The 19,761-nt window shown below is 43.4% G+C and overlaps 1 protein-coding gene across 4 annotated transcripts in view; it reads left to right on the forward strand.

Annotated features, from left to right (window-relative positions):
* The window catches only part of LOC121009538 (ligand of Numb protein X 2-like), a 104,230-nt gene that overhangs the window by 69,806 nt on the left and 14,663 nt on the right, over nt 1-19,761 (forward strand). For all 4 annotated transcript variants that reach the window (XM_040442741.1, XM_040442743.1, XM_040442744.1 and 1 more), the window contains 5 exons: nt 2,364-2,557; nt 2,643-2,839; nt 6,602-6,976; nt 9,038-9,202; nt 13,093-13,267. In XM_040442741.1, the coding sequence (XP_040298675.1) occupies nt 2,364-2,557; nt 2,643-2,839; nt 6,602-6,976; nt 9,038-9,202; nt 13,093-13,267 (1,106 nt within the window). The remainder of the gene's footprint in view (nt 1-2,363; nt 2,558-2,642; nt 2,840-6,601; nt 6,977-9,037; nt 9,203-13,092; nt 13,268-19,761) is intronic.

The following is a 19,761-nucleotide window of genomic DNA, read 5'->3' on the forward strand; positions in this document are numbered from 1 at the left end:
ATTCCGTTTTTTTTGCGGAACCATTGAAATGAATGGTTCCGTATACGGACCGTATATGGAATGCAAAAAATGGCCAGTAAAGGGGAAAAAAAACGGTCGTGTGCAGGAGGCCTTAGGGTGGTGGCTGCAACCACATCCACTGCCGGCAGAGATATTACCTTCAAATTCCTGCAGCCATAGAGGCACTACTTCTGCCTGTAAAGCAAGCCTTGGAGTTTGCTTGCATAATCTTGTCAGAGTCATGAACACGAGGGCGTTACACGTGTGGGCGCCATTCGTTTGAAAACAGCACCCGTAGTGAAAACTGACCCATTAAAGTAATTGGGGTTATACACGAGCATTTTTTTATGAAAGATCGGACTGTATGAAAAAAAAAATTGCGGCAAATTCTAGATTTTGCATTTTTCACGCAAGAAAGACCTCAGAGTGATGAATGGGTCTGCATTAAAAAATGCAACTAGGTGCAGGGCATGCTTCTTGATGAGTTTTTTATGCAGGACTTGCCCATTGAAGCCAATGGGTCAGTGATAAAAGCTGAAGCACACTAAGGCTCCATTCACACGTTCACAAGGGTGGTCCGCATCCGTTCCGCAATTGTGCGGAACGGGTGCGGACCCATTCATTCTCTTTGGGGACGGAATGGATGCGGAGAGCACACTGTGCTATCCCCATTTCCGGAGCGCGGTCCTGATCTTCCAGTCCGCAGCTCCGCAAGAAAATAGAGCATGTCCGATTCTTGTCCGCAGCTGCGAACAAGAATAAGTCTTCTCTACTTAGTGCCGGCCATGTGCGGCCCGGTGTATTGCGGATACACCACGGACGTGTGAATGGACCCTAAAGGACAGTCCGTTTTTCAATAATGGTTGCTTGGAGACGCTGTGTGGTGGTTTTCATTTTTTATCTCCATGAAAACTTTTACAAGACTATTTCAGAATCTTACAAAACGCTGAAGTGAACTGAAGGAAAAAGCATCACGGACAGAAGTCGTCCAAGTTTCATATCGCTGGTGTGCATGAGCCCTGAAGTGTGTTTAGTAAAGTGCAACCTTTCTTGCAGCCTGTGGCTGTAGAGACAAGCCTTACCGTATATTGAGTTAGCTGAAGATCAAGGGCACATGACATAAGCCAAGTCCTTGGTGAATGATTGCACAGTCCAGGCCCAGGGACTGCTCTGTAAATATTACACTGTGATCCGGGGATGAAACGTGTGGGGCCCAATAACTTACTGAGCTTATCTATGTGTATCTAACTAAGGAGTACCATAGGCTTACAGATTAACCTTCAGTAGGAAGAATGGTCAAAACAGTTGAAAATCCACAGCAGATTAGGACACCAGCAAAGTGAATAACAATAGTAGAAGCTGCAGAAATTCTCCGCACACACATTGACCTGCAGTGTGGATTTTGAAATCTGCATCGTTTCAATTACTTGTTCGCAGTTCTTTATAGGAAATCTGCAGTGGCAAATCCATACCAAATGGTGCCGAGAATGGAGCAAATCTTCCTCCAAATCTGCAAAAAATAAAAATCTGCGACCGTTTCGCCACAGAAATTGACATGCTGTGGATTAAAAATCATTATAGGTCAGTTTCTGCACAGCAAATTGACATGTACTGTATGCATGTGGATGACACTTCTACAGTTTTCATTCACTTTGCTGGTATTTAATCTTTTCTGGAATTTCCATCTGTAAAACCAGACAGAAAACCGGCAGCTATTCTGTTGTGTGGGCAAGTCTGGGGCAAATCTGCGACCCAATCAGCATGTACCAAGTGCAGATTTTGCTAGAATGCAGCTAAATCTGCAGGAATATCCTCACTGCCCTGTGCATGTGGTCTACTATAGACGGTCCCTCTTACTTCGGGATGTATCCTCTGATGGAAGCTCAAACAATAGCCCATTGTATAACTTTAAAAAAAAAGTAAAGGTATAGCGTTGCATACTGGCCCAACATATGCAAAAAGGATACTCTTTTGGCATATCCTTGGTGCATGGAGCCTTGGGATAGATTCAAAATGTGTATTGGGAGCTTGAAGCATGCTGACAAGTGTGCCAAATTCAGTTGGCACATGGAGTGCTGCCAAGTCCAGGTTATCCATGAGCTGCGGGCTTCCTTATCCTCCTGCTGCTGATTGACAATAACAGACGTGTAGTTCACAGCGCTCCCATCCCATTGCATCTTATAAACCAGACATTTCCTAAAAACGACGCTACTGATATCAACGTGTCTTTTACTTCTTCATGATGGCATTCAGGTTCTCGTTCATGTACAGATGCCCTCATCTAGAGCAGCCTGAATTGTTTCTCTGAAGGTAATGGCTGCTAAGTGAATTGCCATTAATTATTGTAACTTATTGTATATCAGATGTGCAGGCTTCAGAAAATACAGAGCCGAAAGAGATAAGAAGAGTGCCCCCATTAAGGATCCGAGTGAGGGGGATGCCTCCAAAGCAAGCGGCCTTGCCAGCGTTCTAGCAGAATCTTCACTGGCAGCTGTGGTAGCTCTTGGTACATCTGAGCCAGGCCTGGTGAATCCAGCATTTGATGAACATGATGATGGTGAGAGTTCAAGATGGTCACCAGAATGTATGTATTGCGCAGCTTTCTACCAAGGATTTTCATTATTTTTCTTTCAACCCTAAAGATCAACATCATAGGACAAGTCTAATAGCCGAGACAAGTACAGTAGAGATACACCGAGATGACCCTGACGAGGAACTGGGCATGCGAATTGTGGGGGGTAGAGACACCCCTCTGGGCAATATTGTAATACAGGACGTGCTCAAGGATTCTTTGGTTGCAACAGATGGTAGGCTAATGCCAGGAGACCACATTCTGGAGGTAGGTGCTACCAAATATTCTTCTTGGTTGATTGTTTGCTAGGATATGATCAATCACTACGCCTACAGAAGCGCCATCAGTACATAAACACATTGTTAAAGGGTTGTCCTACCTCAACATTTATAGCATATAGCTAGGCTAATGAATGTGCCGCTGAATACGTTAATAACTTTCCTAACTTTTGTACCAGCCACTGATGCATGTGACATTTCCATCTGTATTGCTTGGAAATGCACCTCTTAATATATTTGGTGCATTCTGCTCCTATGGATATAGAAGCTGTGCACGTAAAGCGTTAGAGGATTTTTGCAAAGGTCTTTCTTTTTACTGTTCAATACACTGGATGTAAACGATTAAAAGGTGCATGTAGCCGTTATTGGGCATTACCAGCAGGTTTGTCAAAAACTGTACAATCCCTTTAAAGAGAACACGTCGGTGAGAAGTCTTATGAACTCTCCATTGCATCTCCGTTCTTGAAGCACCGGCCCACAATACTCGCAGCACGGACCTGTAAGGCCTCTTTCACACCAGCGTTACAGATTCTCTCAGGGTCTGTTCAGGAAAAAAGAAATCACTGCAAAGGTGCACTGCAGGATATGCGAATACTGTAGTGCACCTTTGCAGTGATTTATTTATCCACACATTATTCCATCTTGTGTAGGATTCTTTGTGGCACATGTGGTCTGCTGCCGGCATCCTCCCTTGTATGCATTATTTGCTGGGGATTGCTGTTTGCAGCGGACCCCATGTGGAGGTTTTACTCTCCCGGTTATATACACACCACAGTATTTGGAGTTCTGAGCATTTCCTCCCATTTAGGCCACTTTATTCAGTGATTTGTCTGTTCAGGAAAACACTGATGCTTTTGCACGCAAGGTCTGTTAGTCTTGTCTGCGATTGCATTCGGTGTTTGTTTTTTCTGGGTTGGGTGCAATCAGTTTTTCATGTGTTTTTCAAGTGCGTGAAAAAAAAAAACTGAAGAAGAACTATCTACATCTCCAGCAACCATCAGTTTTCACTGAAGCCCCATTCACTTCTACGGACCCAAGGCCGCATGAAAAATGCAGAATATAGAACATACTGCGATTTTTCCTGAACACAGAAATGATGCGTGAAAAACTCATGTGCACAGAACCATTGAAATTAATAGGTCAGAATTCAGTCCGGATGCTATGCTCTTGCTTCACGGATCACACGCTTGTGTGACAGTGGCCCAAGAAAGCCATGTGGCTGGAGTGCAGGTTATGGAGCAGGGACATAAGAAGTGCATTTAAGAAAATGGCACTGAATGGGGTGTAACTAAAACAAATGAAGGGGGTAGTGGAGGACAAGAGACTGGATAAAGAACGGGTGGACTGGTTTAGAGAGGGTTTGTAGTACAAGAAAGAGCACAGTGAAGGTGGAGATGATATTCCCACCCTCCCATATCTTACAGTTTTAATGTTTGGGTTTGTAAAGGAGAAATGCAACTAAGCGGTGGCTTATGGGCCATGGCAAGCATACCACCAGCCCAATGGTAGGGGAGAGGGGAACAAGCTATGTGGTAGGTTCCGATTCAGATGGTCTATGGTAGTCATGGAAGATGGTCAGGGCGGTCAACAGCTACCTGGGGAGCCAGCTAGGTGTTGCCCTACAAGCTTGCAGTTGAAGTTGGCTGTGGAGTAAGGGCTCATGCACACAAACGTATTTGTTTTATGTTTCCGGTCCGTATGCAGAACTATTCACTTCAATGGGGCTTGAAAAAAAATGGAAATGACTCTGTATGTCCGGACAGGCATTGTTACAATGGATCCGCAAAAAAAAAAGTATGCCACACAGATGTCATCCTTTTTTTGCGGATTCTGTTTCGCGGAATGCAAAATACAGATGGTCATGTGCATGAGCCCTAACGGTACCACTGGTGTGCCCCAGGTTTGGTAGTGACGTGTCAAGAGAGTATTTTCAGTGTCTTTATATAAAGCTGACAGTACCCTATTAAATCATTAGGTACAGGGCATTGTGTCTAAGTAATTCCCTTTGCCAGCCTGTGAGACAGACATGTCAGCATAGCTTATAACAGACTTTCATCAACTTTATTTACGGGATGGGTGTAACGACAAAAAACCCTTTAGGCAATATTAAGGTGAGGTTTGAGATATTAACAGTAATAGGATTCATTCCTCCAGCAAAGTATAATTGTATTCTTAACTGATCTCTTATGATGTAAGGTGCTCTATGACATGTATGATAGTTACGTGTATATATAGGCAGCGCTAGAAGAACGTGTGGACATGGCCTATTTTAGACTATAGTACCGCACAGAGACGCGGTGGAGTCTGGCACCAGCACAATATCTTAAACCCGGTTTACAGACTGATATATAAATAATTCTAACTAATGTCACTTTCACCAAAAAGTTAATCTACAACAGGTCACCTGTTCTTTCTAAAAGTTAATAGAAATGTGTAAAATTGTTTATATGTAGTAGCCGTTTCCCAAGCTGGCTAAAAGTCATGTCTGAATGTAGGGTGACGCTTTGAGAGTATCTCCAGTCATTTACAGACCCCTCCAGTCTGACTTAAATATTAAACCCCAATCCACCACTCACTGAGTACCCACATAATATTGATAGGCTTTGGGAAGCTAAGATCTAAGCTGCTGTTTGCAAGTTTCTCACACTGCAAGCTGTTTGGTGTGGTTATATAGACTTTTAAAACAGATTGTCCTATTAATATAGACTAAGTTGCAGCACCTTGCACGTACAAACAACATCAAACCAACGTAATCACTTGCAGATCACGCATAGTATAAGAGTTACACAGCGATCTTGGCCGCGACACCCATCATGTGAACAAGCAGTAGCAGTGCAGCCACTGAACCGAATGTGGTCGCAGTGCAACTTGCAAGTTACCGCAACCCCACGGTCGCAGCAACTAGGAAGTCGCACTCTGATGCCAACCATTTTTTGGGCTGCATTGCCACACAGCGATTTTTGGTTGTCCAACTGGTGTCACAGCCAAGATCACTGTGTAGCCCCAGCTTTAATGGATGGCTGTCCACTTTGCAAGGGTCTTCTCTCAAACATTGGTGGCATATTGTTAGGATATGCCTCCAATGTCAGATAGGTGCGGGTCCCACCCCTGAGACACGCACCTACCATATCTCTAGAACGGGGACCCCAAAGCGAGGGAGAATGCACCATGCATGCGTGACATGCTCTCCTTTCACATCTATGGATGTTCCGAACAGAGCGTACTTGGCTATTTCTGGAACTCCCATAGAAGTAACTGGAGAGCGCACGGCGCAAGCACGGCTACCTCTCCGGAAATAGCTGGGGCAGGTGGCTCGGGTATTTTCGGCACTAGTAAATAGAGGGTGGCCACACTTGCATGCTGTGCCCTTGTTCACTTTGGGGCCCCCATTCTAGAGATAGGTGCGGGTTCCAACTCTGGACAATTTGACTAAATATTTTAGATGTGCTATTAAAAAGAAAATAAAAACTTGAAAAGCAGACTATTTTATCATTTTTTTTTAAAAAAAATTACATTTTCCTGGCTTTAAAAAAAATATATAAAAATGGCATAAAAAATGCTAAACTTTATTTAAATATCTGATTTTTAATAATAAGATATGGTTTTTGAAGCCACATGTACAAAAAAAAAACTACTTAAAAGGGGTCTGTCCAGGAAAGGGCTAAATGGGCCAGTCTTGAACTGGATAAGCACAGCGTATTTACTTGGTAATGTCTCTTGCTGATAATTTTTGCCTATGCTGTATTTTCAGGTTAATGGAATGAACATTAGCAACGTGTCCCATAGCCAAGCAATTGCCTTGCTCCGGCAGCCTTCTTCTGCCTTATACATTACTGTTTTGCAAGAGAAAGGTTTCTCACAAAGGTCTCAACGTGCAGAAGGAACCAGCACAGCTAGTGCCTGCAAAGAAGTGGTCCAAGTTACTCTACTGAAGCGGGATCGGTCAGAACCTCTAGGGATCAAGCTGGTTAGAAAGACGGAGGAGCATGGTGTTTTTGTTCTGGATTTATTAGATGGTGGTCTGGCTGCAAAAGATGGAAAATTAAAGTGTAATGATAAGGTCTTGTCTATTAATGGTCATGATCTTCGACACGGGACTCCAGAGGCAGCAGCACAGATTATCCAGGTAATCCAGGTTTCTCTCATAGGCCTCTTTCACATGAGCATGTTTGGTCCAGGAAACACACTTCATGTGATGGCTGCATTTCCCAGACTGAACACTGCTACTTGGACCCGAACTCACAGCGTCATAATGATATATGATGCTGTGAATTCCTGCCTGACTGTGGGTCTACTGTACTCACATAATACTGTGCATTACAGTAGACCCTCAGTCAGGCAGGTCTATTATGATGCTGTGAGTTTGGGACAGAGGAGCAGTGTTCAGTCCAGGAAATGCAGCGCATTTCCTGGCCCGGACATGCTTGTGTGAAAAAGGCAGTGCAGTGCAAGCTGTGACAGCATCCTTAAAGGGGTTCTCCAGGAATTAAAACAATGAAAATTCTTAAATATTATTTTATAAGAAATATATTCACAAATACCTTTCATTACTTTAGAATGGCTTTCTTTGTCTAGAGAGCAATCATTAGGAGAAATAAAATGGCCGCCGTCATATCAGTACACACAAAACCTGTCCTAATCACACAGGAGGGCAAATTACTTCACCACAATGAGCCATAGTGCTACCTCATCCTCCTCTCTGCTCTTCTTGTCAGGAATCATGATCCTGAATACAGGTGAATCTCCTTGGGAATGGAGATAATGAGGAGACATAAGAGGAGGTGGGGATGTGGCTAATGAGCAGCAGCACTTATTTACAGTCAACATTACCACAGTATGTCCTGTCTGTCCTCTCTGTACTTTGTCTCCTCATGAACTAAATTCCCTAGAGATTCAGCTAAAGTTCTTATCATCTGTATTCAGGATCATAATCCCCCTTTACCTCAGTGTTGTAAAGTAACTTGTCCTCATGTGTGATCAGGAAAGGTCTTGTGTGAACTAATGGGACAGTGGCCATTTTGTTTCCCCTGATGATTGCTCCCCAGACAAAAAGAGGCATTATAAATAATGAAAGGTATTTGAGAATATATTTTAATAAAGTAATATTTAAGTATTTTCATTTTCTTAATTCCCGGAGAACCCCTTTAATACCATTTACATGAAAACACAACAGAAAATAACTAGTTCTCTTCAATCATGTTGGCTATGACAGATCTATTAAAATAAGGACATCTTTGTGATACCTTTATACGGTTATACATTTACAACCTCCTAACAACTGCCACCCACAAAGTGCCAAAAGGGTGCTGAAACAAATGCACTTCCTGGTTCTGTGGAGGCACACGGTGTATCATATTCTAGAATCCTGGAGTCACATGATCATTTTCGGAATTGGTAATTTGCTGAAAGTGCTAATTGTGTTTACTCCATAACAGAGACAAGGATTATGGCAGACATACAGCAAAAATAGTAATGTATTTTTTGGATACACCGGACTATAAGACGCACCTAGGATTTGAAGTAGGAAAATAAGAAAAAAAAAAAAATCATCAGAACTTAGAGCAGACCCCCATTCTTCATCCACCTCAGATCAGACCCCCCCCTAACCTCCATCGGCTTCAGATCAAACCCCAAACCTCCATTAGACATAGATCAGACCCCCCCAGCCTCCATCAGCCTCAGATCAGCTCCCCATGAGACCCCTAGCCCCCCATCAAAAATCCTTGCTTGCAATGGATAATGCTGCAGATCCAGGACTCACTGCACCTCTTCTTCTCGCCCGCGCTGCACTGTGACCTGATGTCGTACAGCGTCAGGTCATAGTGCGCACCTATGTGCACTACGTCCTGATACTGTGCACAGGGGGACCCAGAAGAAGACCAGGAAGGGTGAGAACAGCTAGCGCAGTGCTGCCCTTACCTCCCCGTACCTCCTGCATGCTAATGACCACTTCCTTAATGGAAATGGTTAATCACATTCAGACTTTAAGACACACTGCCACTTTCCCCCACTTTTGTTAGAAAAAAAAGTGCGTCTTATAGTCCAAAAAATACTGTATATTATAAAACCACTTCCATTTACACTTTTCTATATAATGCTTGCAGAGTTGCAAAATATAAATCCATCCATACTGTTTACCTTGTTTATGGAACTTTAAAATTATATTGTTTTGCATGTTTTCTTTTAGAATAGTGAGGCACGGGTTAACTTTGTGGTTCTTCGGCAAACTCTGCAGCCCATGGAAGACAATGAAGAAGGAACTTCATCAGGGAGCAGCAGCAATGGGGAAAGTCCTGTCCATACACGCAAGAGGCCAAGTCTACATCCATATAGAAGGAAGTCCACACAGAGGGTGAGTTGTTACTTCCAAATTAATTTGGCACAGTGGGAGAGATCCTGCATCTGCTCATTATTGGATTTTTTATTTACAGATGCCTATACAGGCGTTGAACCTATCTTGCCTCAGGTGTGAATTAATATTTCGCTTTTATTAGTACTAAAACTAAAATCTGAACGTGAACACAGTACACTTATTTAATTGTAATTAACGAACCAAAATAACAAGAGGTTAAAAATCCAGTCACCACTCCACTGATAGATGGAAAATGTTCAGTGAATTAAGAGAGAGAGCATGTGCACTATCTCTCACCCTTGTCACTTTGCAGGCAGTGTGTTGCCCTCTCAATGCTTGCAGTCCTGCTGCCTATTAGGCTGGGTTGTCAATCCACCCTAATACTGTGGACACCGTGGTGCATGAGCCCACAATCAGTCAGCACTTTGACTCACCAAGTGTGCTTAAAGTACAGCCATTGAAAATGCTTGCTGTGCTGTTAACAGTTACATAAGGTTGTCAGTCCAACCGTATTATGTGGGAACCGTGGTACGTGAACCCACTATGAAAGCCACACTTAGAGTTATCATTTGCGCTTGAAAGCTAACACATGTCCTAAAGGCAGCAGTCTCTGCAAGCTTGAGTACAGCACGGTTTTTGATGCCGTGCCTATAGGCTTGGTTAATCCTAACAATGGAAAGTAGGCCAGCAGGACTACTATGGACTAATTTGCAGTGGAATGGAGTACTGATTTAAAAACTAAGACTGCCCCTGACATGTTTCGCCAGATCTCTGGCTTCTTCAGGGGTCAATGGGCAGTATTGAGTGACCCTATGCAGGCGGTGGACTAAATACAGCATGTTCTGATTGACAGGGTCGGCATCCTGTAAGAATGTGCATCAACAAGCCGCCGGCCAATTAGATCTATAGACACCTCCCCCCAGGAGGTACGATGCGCCAAACAAAATCCACTGTTAGACTCACCAACTATGACGCGCTGCCATCATCATTGATGCGCTGCCAGTCGCCCACTAGGAACGTCAGCAGTGACGTCCTGTCCTACAGGCTCCTGCGCAGACACTTAGAGTGTCGGAGCTCCGATTGTTGAACTGCGCATGCGCGCGTACTTAGAATCTGTGGGAGAGAAATACTATGCCTACTGCGGCTGCACAAATACTTAGTGGGAGACACAGTCGATAGTTTAAAATCTCCACTATGGATACACCGCTCAGGGTGAGACTGCGCATGAACTGGTTCTAGTGGGCGACTCTGGCAGCGCGTCATAGTTGGTGAGTCTAACAGTGGATTTTGTTTGGCGCATCGTACCTCCTGGGGGGGCTGTACTTTAAGCACACTTGGTGAGTCAAAGTGCTGACTGATTGTGGGCTCATGCACCACGGTGTCCACAGTATTTGGGTTGATTGACAACCCAGCCTAATAGGCAGCAGGACTGCAAGCATTGAGAGGGCAACACACTGCCTGCAAAGTGACAAGGGTGAGAGATGGTGCACATGCTCTCTGCCTTAATTCACTGAACATTTTCCATCCATCAGTGGAGTGGTGACTGGATTTTTAACCTCTTTTGTTATTTTGGTTCGTTAATTACAATTAAATAAGTGTACTGTGTTCACGTTCAGATTTTAGTTTTAGTACTAATAAAAGCGAAGTATTAATTCACACCTGGGGCAAGTTAGGTTCAACGCCTGTATAGGCATCTGTAAATAAAGTATCTAAATAAACCTTACCCAGGTTTTGTCCCAATCATACCTTTATTGGATTTAAAATGAACCTGTTACCAGGAAATTCACTCATAAACCAGGCACAATGCCTTGCAGGGCTAGCTGAACTGAATGTAATGGTGCATTTTACTTAGTGATCTGTTGCTTCATTCTGGAGATAAATACTTTTAATCTATATGCAAATTACCTGTTAAGTGCACTGAGGGCAGGTCCTGGATAGTTGACTATGCAAAAATCTGGACTTGTCAGTCAGGAAGGAGAGGGAGGCAGAGGAAGCAGAAGGAGCAAGGCTGCAGATTGTCTTGGGCCCTCCATCAGTTGACTTAAAGGGGTTGTCTCATCTCAGACAAAAGGGGCATATCGCTAGGTTATGCCCCCATTGTCTTATAGGTGTGGGTCCCACCGCTGGGACCCGCACTTCTATTGAGAACGGAGCCCCGAAATAAGAAAAGAAGTGAATAGGAGCGGTGACCGTCATGAGCGATGCGCTCCCATTCACTTCTATGGGGAGACCGCTCCAGAGTCCTTCAGCCACCACTTTGCAGGGCTCTGTTCCCTATATAGGTGCGGGTCCCACCGCTGGGACCCGCACCTATAAGACAATGGGGGCATATCCTAGCGATATGCCCCCATTGTCTGAGATGAGACAACCCCTTACCTGCTCATTTGCATATGGATTAAAAGTACTTTTTCTCCAGAATAAGGGCTCATGCACAAATATGTATTTTTTGTCCACATCAATTTTTTTGCGGTTTGGATGCGGACACATTCACTTCAATGCAGCCGCAAAAGATGCGGACAGCACACCGAGCGCAGTTTGTCCATTCTGTGGCCCTGCAACAATATAGAACATATCCTATTCTTGTCTGCATTACAGACTGACCTATTATGGGCCGGATGTTCCATTCTGCAAAATGCATAAAGCCCATACCAGTATCTGTTTTTTGCGAACGATCATTCCCGACAATCTGGCCATGTAAATGTGCCTTTGATCACCCGATGAACGAGTGAAACACACGTTCATAGGGTGATCCTGTCATTCATGCAGGACTCCCCTGCATAACGGAAATGGGACGGATCCGTTTTGCAGCCCATAGACTTCTATTATGATGGAATGCCTCTGAAGGCATTCCGTTATGCATTTAGTCATAGAATTGCTCGAATTAGAAATTCGCTCATCTTTAATTATAATTAATGAAAGGTATTTGGGAATATATTTATAATAAAGTTATATTTAAGTAATTACATTTTCTTAATTCCTGGAGAACCCCTTTAAGTGAAAGGTATCATTATATTCAGCTAGCCCTACAAGGCATTGTGCCTGGTTTAACTGTGAATTTCCGGGTGGCAGATTTCTTGTCTGACAACTACATTGGAAAATTAGGAACAGAGTTTTAGGCCACTTTCATCTGGTGGTATTTTGCATGAGTACTTGTATTAGGCGATCTTCAGACTTTGTAGGTGGTTCTCACTACACACAGACTTTCATAGTGAGATTTTCCAGTTGTAACTGTCTAGCTACACTTACAGGGGTTGTCTGACAGTCTGAGATTACGAAAGGTCTATCTTTTTTCCAAATATAGTGCCACTTTTGTCTATGGACTGTTTGCTGTTGCAGCTTTACTCTACCGGATAGATTCTTGCTCCCTCTACTCACATCTGCTACCCCTGTAAACATCAGAGATTCGGTGAATGCCATTGAAATGGAATAGGCAATAAGACTTTTGTACTCCTGACCTGCCGAAGCCTGCAGTGCACACCAGTGCTGCGAGAGATAAGTCTGCTGCGGCTCCTGCCCTCCCCCACCTCTGGGTGATGATTGAAAGGTTTATTTCCTGATGAGCATAGCAAAGAAATCTGTCAGGCATCACCTGGAGGTGGGACAGCATCAGAATCATCTCTCCTGTAGTGCTGGGTAGCAGGTTAGTACTGTAAAAGTACTGAATACCACCACAGCAGTAACAGACTGCCAAAATCAGGGGGTCTGTCAGCTGCACTATCCTGCCCTTAGTGAGGACAACATAGTGCAGCTGACAAATTCCCTTTAAAAGGCACTTCTGCCAAAACCAGTAATCTTCAGGTAAATGGCCGGTTAGGTCCTGTTAGCGAAACCTTCAGGTGCATTTGTACAACCACAACTCTACATGGTATTTGTCGTTCCATTAAATATAGGATCAGCTTCATGCAAATTCATCAATGGAAAAAACAGTCTCTCTGAAGAAAGAGCCAAGGGAATCTTTGGGAATTACCATAGGAGGAGGACGAGATCATAAAAACAGACTCCCCATCTATGTCTCCAGCGTTCAGCCGGTGGGGTGTCTGTTCAGAGATGGCAGAATAAAGAAAGGTAATGCACTCTCCTTGTATGCTGGTGTAAAGACTTTGTGGTTATATGGGCTGCTAGCTAAATAAATGACAGGGAAGAAGTAGGGCTCCTTCACACCACCATTCTTGATTTCTATTGTTCTGCTGTGTTAGAGGAGCAGAACAACAAAACATAACAGACAAAAGGAGCTGAACTGACTCCATTGTCCTGCATGAAGGACTGTTTTGTCTGTTCTTTTTGATGGAATCTGTGACAGAAGCCCAAACACACAGATCTGAACAAGCCCTTAATTGAAGTGAACATTGCAACCAGTTCAAGATCGGGGCATTTACCCCCCTTCCTGACCAGACATATTTGTTTATGTAAATAATGTTTGTCAGCATATTTGCCGGATCACTGCAGGACCCCATTATAGTTAATGGGGCTGGACGGTATTTCAGCAGTGTCCAGCAATGCTCGAACCTGCCTTGACGCATGCGCACTTCGCTTAACGAGGCCAATGCCAGGAGTCTGCACGGGCGCATCAGGTTATACCTAGTGCGCACGCGCGGGATCTGGCTGAGGAGAGCGGACGTTAGAGAGGCGGTGATGAACTGAGGTAGGCGGCTCTAATGAAAGGGAGGGCGGCGATTTCAATTCAGAAGGCGGCGCTGGGCACCAAAACGAGATGGCTGCAGCCGGGCACCCTGCATCATGAGACGTGCCCTTGGACACATTTGTGACGTGAGTGACAGGTGATATAAACCTGTTTTATATAATTATAGAGCCACAGGCGCATTTGATAAGGTCACTTTAGGATTCAGTGTATCAGTAGGGACCTCGCCATATGTTTAGGTTATAGGCCTAAATTCAGATAACAGAATCCCTTTAATACTCAGATGCCGTGGTCTTTTGTAACCATGGCATCTGAGGTGGCTTTCCCCAAGAGTGCTGTGCCACAAATGTTGGTCCACAATGCACAGGTACCAGCCGAGTGCAGGCAGTTTGCAGATGTGGACCCATTCACTTTAATGTGTCTGCGATCCGCAAGATACGTTCTGCACCGCAAAAAGATAGGACATGTTCTATTTTTTTGCAGTGCGGAGGCACAGAACGAAATCCTTTGGAAGCACTTTGTAGTGCTTCCGTGGGCTTCTGATCCATGCCTCCTGTCCGCACCACTCTGTATCTTGCGGATTGCGGAACTTTTCAAGTCAATGGGATGTTTGCGGTCCACAATACAGGCACGGGGGCACACATGCTCATGTGCATGAGCCCTAAGGCTACTTTCACACTACCGTTCAGAGCGGGTCCGTCTGATGTCTGCTCAGACGGATCCGCTCCTATAATGCAGACGTTTGTATCCGTTCAGAACGGATCCGTCTGCATTATAACTTAGAAAAAATTCTAAGTGTGAAAGTAGTTCAGACGGATCCGTCCAGACTTTACATTGAAAGTCAATGGGGGACGGATCCGTTTGAAGATTGAGCCATATGGTGTCATCTTCAAACGGATCCATCCCCATTGACTTACATTGTAAGTCTGGTCGGATCCGCTTGCCTCCACACGGCCAGGCGGACACCCGAACGCTGCAAGCAGCGTTCAGGTGTCCGCTTGCTGAGCGGAGCGGAGGCTGAACGCTGCCAGACTGATGCATTCTGAGCGGATCCGCGTCCACTGAGAATGCATTAGGGCAGTACGGATGCGTTCGGGGCCGCTTGTGAGCCCCTTCAAACGGAGCTCACAAGCGGAGCCCCGAACGCTAGTGTGAAAGTAGCCTTAGACTGCAAATGCTAATTCACAGCAGTCTATACTAGAAGCAATCTAAAGATTGCATGTTTAGATCCCCTAGGAGGGCTTTTAAATAAGGAGGGCTTTTTAAATTATTAAAATCATCCCTCTTTCTCCAAAATAAAGATAAAAGTAAATATAAACTAAAAATATAAATGATCTTTGGCAGCGCCGCTTTCCAAAAAAGCTATCACTATTAAAATATGTATCCCAAAGGGAGATGCAAAGAAAAGAATATATATTTTTGAAATTATCTTTTTCAGTATTAAAAGGAAAAAAATTGCAGATGTGGTATCGCGGTAAATATACTGTGGCAGATTTATTTTTTACATTCCACCCCAATCGGGATTTTTTTACAGCTTCACACCAAATCAAATTCAAAAGTAGATGGTGCCAATAGAAAATACTATTTGTCCCGCAAAAACAAAACAAAAAAACAAGCCCTCATAAAGCTATTTGAATGGAAATGTATACAAGTTATGGCTCTGGGAATGTTAAAAGTAGAAAATGGCCTGGTCCTCAAGGGGTTAAAGGTGTTGTCGTGCCATATCTATTCATGACCTATCATAGGTCATCAATATTTGATCGGCTGGGTCCGACACCTGGCACCCCCGCTGATGAGCTGTTTGAAGAGGGGGCACCGCTTCCTGGTTATTACACTATGCGTTGTCTCTTCTGGAGCAAAGGGGTAGTATACACTGCGTGCAGAATTATTAGGCAAATGAGTATTTTGACCACATCATCCTCTTTATACATGTTGTCTTACTCCAAGCTGTATAGGCTCGAAAACCTACTACCAATTAAGCATATTAGGTGATGTGCATCTCTGTAATGAGAAGGGGTGTGGTCTAATGACATCAACACCCTATATTAGGTGTGCATAATTATTAGGCAACTTCCTTTCCTTTGGCAAAATGGGTCAAAAGAAGGACTTGACAGGCTCAGAAAAGTCAAAAATAGTGAGATATCTTGCAGAGGGATGCAGCACTCTTAAAATTGCAAAGCTTCTGAAGCGTGATCATCGAACAATCAAGCGTTTCATTCAAAATAGTCAACAGGGTCGCAAGAAGCGTGTGGAAAAACCAAGGCGCAAAATAACTGCCCATGAACAGAGAAAAGTCAAGCGTGCAGCTGCCAAGATGCCACTTGCCACCAGTTTGGCCATATTTCAGAGCTGCAACATCACTGGAGTGCCCAAAAGCACAAGGTGTGCAATACTCAGAGACATGGCCAAGGTAAGAAAGGCTGAAAGACGACCACCACTGAACAAGACACACAAGCTGAAACGTCAAGACTGGGCCAAGAAATATCTCAAGACTGATTTTTCTAAGGTTTTATGGACTGATGAAATGAGAGTGAGTCTTGATGGGCCAGATGGATGGGCCCGTGGCTGGATTGGTAAAGGGCAGAGAGCTCCAGTCCGACTCACACGCCAGCAAGGTGGAGGTGGAGTACTGGTTTGGGCTGGTATCATCAAAGATGAGCTTGTGGGGCCTTTTCGGGTTGAGGATGGAGTCAAGCTCAACTCCCAGTCCTACTGCCAGTTTCTGGAAGACACTTTCTTCAAGCAGTGGTACAGGAAGAAGTCTGCATCCTTCAAGAAAAACATGATTTTCATGCAGGACAATGCTCCATCACACGCGTCCAAGTACTCCACAGCGTGGCTGGCAAGAAAGGGTATAAAAGAAGAAAATCTAATGACATGGCCTCCTTGTTCACCTGATCTGAACCCCATTGAGAACCTGTGGTCCATCATCAAATGTGAGATTTATAAGGAGGGAAAACAGTACACCTCTCTGAACAGTGTCTGGGAGGCTGTGGTTGCTGCTGCAGGCAATGTTGATGGTGAACAGATCAAAACACTGACAGAATCCATGGATGGCAGGCTTTTGAGTGTCCTTGCAAAGAAAGGTGGCTATATTGGTCACTGATTTGTTTTTGTTTTGTTTTTGAATGTCAGAAATGTATATTTGTGAATGTTGAGATGTTATATTGGTTTCACTGGTAAAAATAAATAATTGAAATGGGTATATATTTGTTTTTTGTTAAGTTGCCTAATAATTATGCACAGTAATAGTCACCTGCACACACAGATATCCCCCTAAAATAGCTAAAACTAAAAACAAACTAAAAACTACTTCCAAAAATATTCAGCTTTGATATTAATGAGTTTTTTGGGTTCATTGAGAACATGGTTGTTGTTCAATAATAAAATTAATCCTCAAAAATACAACTTGCCTAATAATTCTGCACTCCCTGTAATTACAAGCACTGGCTTCATTCACTTGAATGGAGTGAGTACTTTTATTGCACTGTACTTGCAATACGACAAGCAGTGGAATGAAGGGGAAGCCGTGCTCACATAGAGCACCGCCTCCTCTTCATCCAGCTGATCAGCGGGGGTGCCGGGTGTCAGACCCCTACCGATCAGATACTGATGACCTATCCTGAGAATATGTCATCAATATATCTGGCAGGACAATCCCTTTAAACATATTAAAAAAATAATAATTATATATAAAATTGTGAAAAAATATACATGGAATATGTGCAAAAGAATATTGTGAAACTGTTCAATATTCTAGGCTTAAAGTGTCACACTCTAGTCAGCTAATTAATCCGTACTCCCTGAGCAAAGGGTACCTGAGATTGTGACTTTGGGGTTTTCATAAGCTGTAAGCCATAATCATCCAAATTATACCAAATAAAGGCTTGAACTATCTCGCTTTTTATGTAATGAGTCTATCTCATATGTTAGTTTCACCTTTTAAGTTGCATTACTGAAATAACTGAACTTTGCACGATATTCTAATTTTTCAAGTTTCACCTGTATACAGTCAGGTTCATCAATATTGGGACATCGACACAATTGTAACATTTTTGGCTCTATACACCACCACAATGGATTTGAAATGAAACTAACAAGATGTGCTTTAACTGCAGACTGTCAGCTTCAATTTGAGGGTATTTACATCCAAATCAGGTGAACGGTGTAGGAATTACAACAGTTTGCATATGTGCCTCCCACTTGTTAAGGGGCCAAAAGTAATGGGACAATTGGCTTCTCAGCTGTTCCATGGCCAGGTGTGTGTGTTATTCCCTCATTATCCCAATTACAATGAGCAGATAAAAGGTCCAGAGTTCATTTCAAGTGTGCTATTTGCATTTGCAATCGGTTGCTGTCAACTCTCAAGATAAGATCCAAAGAGCTGTCACTATCAGTGAAGCAAGCCATCATTAGGCAGAAAAAAACACAACAAACCCATCAGAGAGATAGCAAAAACATTAGGCGTGGCTAAAACAACTGTTTGGAACATTCTTAAAAAGAAGGAACGCACCGGTGAGCTCAGCAACACCAAAAGACACGGAAGACCACGCAAAACACGGATGACCGAAGAATTATTTTCCTGGTAAAGAAAACACCCTTCACAGCAGTTGGCCAGATCAAGAACACTCTCCAGGAGGTAGGTGTATGTGTGTCAAAGTCAACAATCAAGAGAAGACTTCACCAGAGTGAATACAGAGGGTTCACCACAAGATGTAAACCATTGGTGAGCCTCAAAAACAGGAAGGCCAGATTAGAGTCTGACAAACGACATCTAAAAAAGCCTTCACAGTTCTGGAACAACATCCTATGGACAGATGAGACCAAGATCAACTTGTACCAGAGTGATGGGAAGAGAAGAGTATGGAGAAGGAAAGGAACTGCTCATGATCCTAAGCATACCACCTCATCAGTGAAGCATGGTGGTGGTAGTGTTATGGCGTGGGCATGTATGGCTGCCAATGGAACTGGTTCTCTTGTATTTATTGATGATGTGACTGCTGACAAAAGCAGCAGGATGAATTCTGAAGTGTTTTGGGCAATATTATCTGCTCATATTCAGCCAAATACTTCAGAACTCAGTGGATGGCCCTTCACAGTGCAGATGGACAATGACCCAAAGCATACTGCAAAAGCAACCAAAGAGTTTTTTAAGGGAAAGAAGTGGAATGTTATGCAATGGCCAAGTCAATCACCTGACCTGAATCCGATTGAGCATGCATTTCACTTGCTGAAGACAAAACTGAAGGGAAAATGTCCCAAGAACAAGCAGGAACTGAAGACAGTTGCAGTAGAGGCCTGGCAGAGCATCACCAGGGATGAAACCCAGCGTCTGGTGATGTCTATGCGTTCCAGACTTCAGGCTGAAATTGACTGCAAAGGATTTTCAACCAAGTATTAAAAAGTGAAAGTTTGATTTATGATCATTATTCTGTCCCAATACTTTTGGTCCCTTAACAAGTGGGAGGCACATATGGAAACTGTTGTAATTCCTACACCGTTCACCTGATTTGGATGTAAATGCCCTTAAATTACAGCTGACAGTCTGCAGTTAAAGCACATCTTGTTCGTTTCATTTCAAATCCATTGTGGTGGTGTATAGAGCCAAAAATTTTAGAATGGTGTTGTTGTCCTAATATTTATGGACCTGACTGTATATACACACATGTGGTATATATACACATAATGTATATACTGTAAATGTATAACACATGTATATATGTTTATATACTAGATATTAGAGATAAGCGAATTTCATATTTTGAAATTCGTTCACACTTGGTTGGTAAAAGGTGAATTGCGTTATGGATTCAGTTACCACGGACCATAACGCAAGTCTATCATGGAATGCTTTTAGAGGCATTCCGTTATTCATTCCGTCATAATAGAAGTCTATAAGCTGCAAAACGGATCCGTCCCG

This window comes from Bufo bufo, chromosome 8 (genome assembly GCF_905171765.1).
Source record: "Bufo bufo chromosome 8, aBufBuf1.1, whole genome shotgun sequence".
NCBI lineage: Eukaryota > Metazoa > Chordata > Amphibia > Anura > Bufonidae > Bufo > Bufo bufo.